General features: G+C 43.9%; 1 protein-coding gene across 1 annotated transcript in view; it reads right to left on the reverse strand.

Moving 5' to 3' along the window:
- Positions 1-4,075: 4,075 nt before the first annotated feature.
- LOC117284602 (transmembrane protein 272-like) overlaps positions 4,076-6,071 on the reverse strand; it is a 9,823-nt gene continuing 7,827 nt past the window's right edge. The window contains exon 4 of the mRNA XM_033759945.1: positions 4,076-4,632. Coding sequence (XP_033615836.1) covers positions 4,270-4,632 — 363 coding nt within the window. The 3' untranslated portion in view covers positions 4,076-4,269. The remainder of the gene's footprint in view (positions 4,633-6,071) is intronic.

The following is a 6,071-nucleotide window of genomic DNA, read 5'->3' on the forward strand; positions in this document are numbered from 1 at the left end:
ATATATATACAGGTATGATCAAGAAATATGGTTAATGATTAGATTTTTAAAATTACAATAAAAACCACATTGTATTGAATCCCCCTCAAAACACTCCCCCTTCCTCAGAACCACACTTATCCCATTGTTCTTGCTCTTTTTTTTTTTATGGTACGGAGACTGAACTCGGGTCCTTGCACTTGCAAGACAGGTGGCAGAACCACTAAGCTAAATCTCCAGCTCTGTTCTTGCTACTTTCTGAAGAAGTTTGCAGTTCATGTTTACAGCATATTCTATTAAATAAAAATATTACAGCGTGTGCTTATTCACCAAATGACTTGTGGCTTAAAGTCAAAATGACCAATATAGGGAAACATTTTGACTCAGTTCACGTCACTGAGACAGTCAAGATACTGTGACTAAAAATTTGAAAGAAGACTTCCAGAACTACTTCAGAAAGCAGCAATAACAACAGGATAAGTGTATTAGAAGCAAAAGGGAATATTCTGAGGGGAACTAATGACAGCGTATAGGCTGTGCCCTCAGGAATCCCATTGAAAGTAACAGTAAGCAAAGCATCCCATGCACTCGAGGATTCTTTTTCCCAGGCTTTTTAAGGAGGATCTCAGGAACAAACTGTACTAAGTTTATTTCATCTACATTTTAAAAAGTGCCCATTAGGAAATCAGGCACTGAGTCAACAAAAATGATAGAGATTGACCACTTTGCCTCTTCTCATAACTAAAATACAAGTTGTGATAAAAATATACACTATTTGAATTTTTAAAAAATGGGACGTGGGGAGAGGGAGAGTAGAAGAGGGGGTTTAAAAAACTGAGAAATGTCATGTACATGTACTAACTCCACAATAAATGTAATCATTGCTACAAACTTGTACCAATGAAATAAATGTATTAAAGTAAATGACTCATTGCCACTAATTTCCTTCAGAATACTCCCCCTTGTTTTGAACACTAACTCCACCTTTCTTGCCATTTTCTGAAGCAGTTCTGGAAGCCCTCTTTCATGAGTGTCTTTATGAGATGTGATTTAAAAAAAAAAAATCTGGTTGAATGCTCCTGCCAAGTGCCATCCCCTGAAAAGCAGGCTCATGAAAACACTGTGGTGCGTCCTCCTCCTCCTTATTTACTGGGCTTGGCACTGTCTAACTTCTGGAGCTTCTTCAAAGTCAAAATAATGAGGAAAAGTAAACATTTTGAATTGATTTAGGGTGTTGTGGAGGCTGCTGCACCAGTACAACTAAAGACGTTCACGAAAGAGGACTTCCAGAAATGCTTCAGAAAGTGACAAGGATGACAGGTTAAATTGTTTTTGAAGTTTTTTTTTTTTGAGAGGGATTAATGGCAATGTGTCTTTTACCATAATACATTTAAAGATTTTAAACATTCACCATATACATTCACTGTATCTTTCAGTCACACTTTGTAGATGGAAACATGATGTACTAGAATTAACATCATAGTGTCCTGGTCACAACTGAGATGGCCTGGGTTCACATCTCATGTGAGGCTTTTGTGGACATGTGGTTCTTCGGTCCACTGAAACAGAATCAGTGAGCCCCATGTATCAGACTCTGAGGACTGATTCTGCTTTTGAAGTAAACCCTTCGATAGCGCTGATGGTTTGCTGAGGTTTGAGAACTACTGATGTGGCTGACTCCAGTGACTGGTTCCATTTTACTGCTTGCAACAGTCATTTGTATAGATTCAGGCAAAGAATTGTTTTTAGAAGGATCCCCAATATGATAAAGAAAATGACTTCAAAGTACAGTTTATCTTTGCTGCAGTGTTTTCTCAGAGGCGAAATTCTTTTCCCAAGCCATTTCTGGGAAAGGGAACATTTTGTCACTTTTTCAAGTGTATTTGGTAAATCATCACTTATATCAAGATTAAGATTTTTGCAACATTCCAGTGCTAACCAGACCTATTAGAAACTGGGACTCTGTGATCTATGAGATCCAGCTACTCATGTACCCAAAATACTAGCCCGTATCTGCCATCTGCTAACAGGCAATTTTTTTTTTCAGTTCCAGGGACTGAACTTAGGACCTGGTTCTTGCAAGGCAGGCATGGTGCCACTAAGCTAAATGCCTGGGCTTGACAGGTGTTTTTTATTCTCATGATGTCCCTTGCCGTACCTCCAACCACAGGCTCTTTCCACTTTTTCTAAGGCTCCAGCAGCAGCAGCAGCAGCTTCAGAAGCATTCATATGGAAACCATGTAGGTGGTTCCTGGTATCAGGTCTTTGATGCTCTTGGATTTGAATGAGTCCGTGATAGGCTCTCTCTCTTAGGCGAAGGAGTCAAGTCTGCATCCTCTACTCATACCCTCTCCTTGGACAGACTCCATCCCTTATGATTCCAAGCAAAGTGTCCTAGCTTCACGGTGAGGTGAGGACAGAGCTGAGATGTGAGTAGAAGAACTTACACTTGCTCAGTTTCCAGAACCGGGAGTCTCCAGCCATGAAGCTCTTTGGCAGAGCTGTCAGTGATGGGCCAGCTGTCTCTGCCCTTGACTCCTGAGCTCCAGGAATGGTGACTCTTCCATCTTGGCCCTTTTGTATTGAATCTGGATGCAACCTCAGTGTTATTCCCAACACAGTGTCCAACTCTTAACTGGAGAACTCTGGAGAGAATTGAGTACTGAGTCTGCATTTTCTTGTCTATGTGAGCATGGCTTACTTTTTAAGGCCAGAATTCAAATCCCTGCTCAGAAGTTAGTATCAGTGAGGTTAAGAAAAGTGCTGGTTGCAGTATGGCACTTAGAGATATGATTTGCTGGCTTTCAGCTTGTCCAAACACATGCTAAGGGACTGACGCATCATGGCTCAGGGAAAGGAGGGTGAGTGGTCCCTGGTGTCAGAGCCTGCGGTCTGACTCTGGCAGGAGACAGAGAGGGCGACACAGGACACATGGAAGGTGGAATTGGGCATCTGTGGCATTGAGTTGGGATCTGCAAGCTGCGCACGTGCTTAAGGGAAAACAAAATTAGAAGCAGCCTGGGAAAGACCAGCGTAGGATAAGGGATGTTCCTCTTTTTCTCCTTTCAAATCACAGTGAGTGCACCATCAACTTCCCACCTGGGCAGAAAACCAGACCAAAGATGACTCCCGGTGACAGATGCTCACAAATTCAAGTGGAAAGTTTCCGTGCACTGAGTTTCTTTTCTCTGAAAGCCGTCAAAAAGAGTGCACCTCTCAGTGTGGGTACCCCCGAAATATCCATGACAGTGCCTGTGGAACATTCTAAAGCAAGGGGGTCCTGATGGGAGGAGTCGTCCTCTCTCCAAGAAGCATCTACACACTAACTTAGTACTGAGGCTCCAGTAACTTAAGCTCACCACAGCAGCAGCAAGAGGGAATAATGTTAATGGGTGCTGTTTGGTATCATTCTAGACTCCCAGATGTCTTGATTTACAAAAGATTTCCAAAACTAGATGTGTCATTAAGTAGAAGAGCTATTGTGTAACATTTAGGGTCAGAAACTAATCACCTGCACAGGTGGCACCTGGCTGGAAACATACAAGACCGGTTTGTGCCACAGGGTCATCCACAAATTACTAGTCTGTGCTACAGATAACCAGAAAGGACAAAGACTTCAGGCCAACTACCGGATGTGCAATGATGGCACATGGAGCCCATGACAAAAGGAATCCTGCTATCTGCTTGGCCAGCCCAGTAGGCCAGCCAGAGCCCCTGGAAGGAATCTACTTTCTTGACCTTGGCAGATGTTACAGTTGTCCTTAGGATGTCCCCTCCCATTAGATCGAGCCCTTCTGATTTGGGGTTGGGAGAAACTGCCCCTTAATTTTCCCCCAAAGGGACTTGGAGTTAATGAACTCTCTTTTTAATAACAAAAGCCATCACAGCAAAATCTAAGCCCTGTCTTGTCTGGAGACCCACACTCTTTTCTTCAGCTTCCTGTTTTGGTAGCTGAATGACCTCTGCAGCAGCAATAACAAACCTTTTTACAATCCTTGGAATTACACTGTGATTTGAAAGGGGTCTCCTGGTCTTTGCCTTCCTCATCTCTCCCTCAAAAAGAAAAATCCCTTTTAACTCTTATTTCCCTTTGGTAACTCTTATGAGTACAAAATTCCCACTTGGAGAAGAGCAGGTCCAGGCAGGCCAGAATTTCTTAAGTCTGGTAGAATTCTCAGTACACGTTGGCAGTTCCTGAAATGCCTTCAGAGGACATTCTGTCCATTCACCATTGTTTCCCAAAACTGTGCATATGTGTGTACAGGAGCGTGTGTGCAGGAGGGCGTGGTGTCAGTCTTCGTCAGCAGTGAATCTCCACTTGGAACACATGTAGACATAGCTGCTGCCTAGGATGAGTAAGACCAGCACAGTGTGACTGAGTGCCAGGACCCCTACTGCAAAGAGGTATAGGGTTCTGTCACAGTAAGCCTGAGGTTGCTGAAAAGGTGGAATAAAGTCTGGCCGGTACACAGAAAAGACCCAGTAATTTCCCAGAATGAACCAGAGGAAGAGGAAGAGGCTGAGGATGAGCTGGATGTAGTATTTGTGCACATTCTGCCTCCAGGGATATTCATCATCATCGTCATCATCAATCACCACGGCTTTGGACAGAAGCTGCCTCATCCTGGTGGAGTCATACAGCAGGAGAGATACCTGGGTAATAGCAGGGAGCCAGGGTTACAGGACAGAGGAGGCAAAAGATGGGAAGGGAAGAAAGAGTCTATGAGATAATGAAATCTTGCATACTGAGGTTAGAAAAGCTGTCAGAGAGTAAAGAAATTTCATTTTGAAAAATTAGTTTTAGAACTGGCAGGAGTGAAGGCATATATCCATAGCCAGCATCCTTGGTGGCACTTTCCCCTTGAGGTGTGAACTGGTTTGGATAAGCATTAAGATGATACAAATTTACCTCTGTAGCAAGACTTGGGACCAACTTTCCCTTCTATTGCTCTAGCACACTTAGAACAGTACAGAAATTATACCTGGTCTAGACGCTAGAGGACCTCACAGTTAGAGCCCCCTGTCTTGTGAGGAACCCCCAGCAGACTTCTAGCCACTTCCTTGCCACTTCCAGGCCATTTCCCAGCCCTAGCAATTCCAGGTACCATTAGTCCTTTCTTCTTCCTCCACCCTACCACCCTGCTTTTCTCTTTGGGATGTTTCTGTTCCTCCTGTCTCCAGTGATCTGCAATTCCCATGTGAGGCCATGGAGCATATGTCTCATAAGTCAGTGATGCAAGCCCTTGTCCTTTGAACAGTACTGTCAGGGACAAAGATCATCTCCATCCCAGATGGGTGGCCCCTGACCCCACCCCTTTGAAATTCCGTTCCTGTGTAATTAAACAAAGGACCACCATTCCTACCCTCTCAGACTGGCCAGTGTCTCAGTGTTCCATCATGAGGCACAGCTGGGAAGAGTATAGCCTTTGCTAAGGGAACCTTTGGTGGTTCCCTGTTCTCTCTCTGCCTAGCAGCTGGATCTAGGATCCCATTTGAAAAAGCTAACCTGCTCATCTGTTCTATTCCAACTTCCAAGGGTCCCCACCTCTCCCTTAATCAAACCCAGGGCACCTTTAACTCATGGTGAACAGAACTTAGAATCTTTTGATAACCAAGAGCATGGCAGATTGGTGAGGGGAAAGTTTCTGAGTTTGGGTTAAATGGGAGGGTAGAGAGTACCCCAGAAATGTCACCAAACTGGTTCCAAACTGGGACAATGGTGTGGATAATAATAGAGCACCCCAAGCTGCCCCTTTGGGTGGGAGATAATGGTGGCTAGGAGGGGGTGGTCAGAGCCTGGAGGTGAAAAGAGAAGTGAGGGTTATAACACAGATATGGGAGTTATTTGCGTACAGGTAACAATGATACTGGCAATGTATGTTGTGAAAAAGGAGACTCTGGGGGTGGATGAGATGCTTAACATACATTATCTTGGTTAATTCTCCTACCAGTCTGAGATGAGCTGAATTAAATCAATTTGTGCCCAGGAGGACCAAACCCAGAGCCATCGGGCCACAATGTCCACAGCAATTTTTTCTGGGTGATGTAATTGACAGGTTATTTAAATTTTCTTCTGGTGTTTTCCGTATTTC

Source organism: Fukomys damarensis, unplaced genomic scaffold (assembly GCF_012274545.1).
Source record: "Fukomys damarensis isolate Sample0158 unplaced genomic scaffold, DMR_v1.0_HiC HiC_scaffold_38, whole genome shotgun sequence".
NCBI lineage: Eukaryota > Metazoa > Chordata > Mammalia > Rodentia > Bathyergidae > Fukomys > Fukomys damarensis.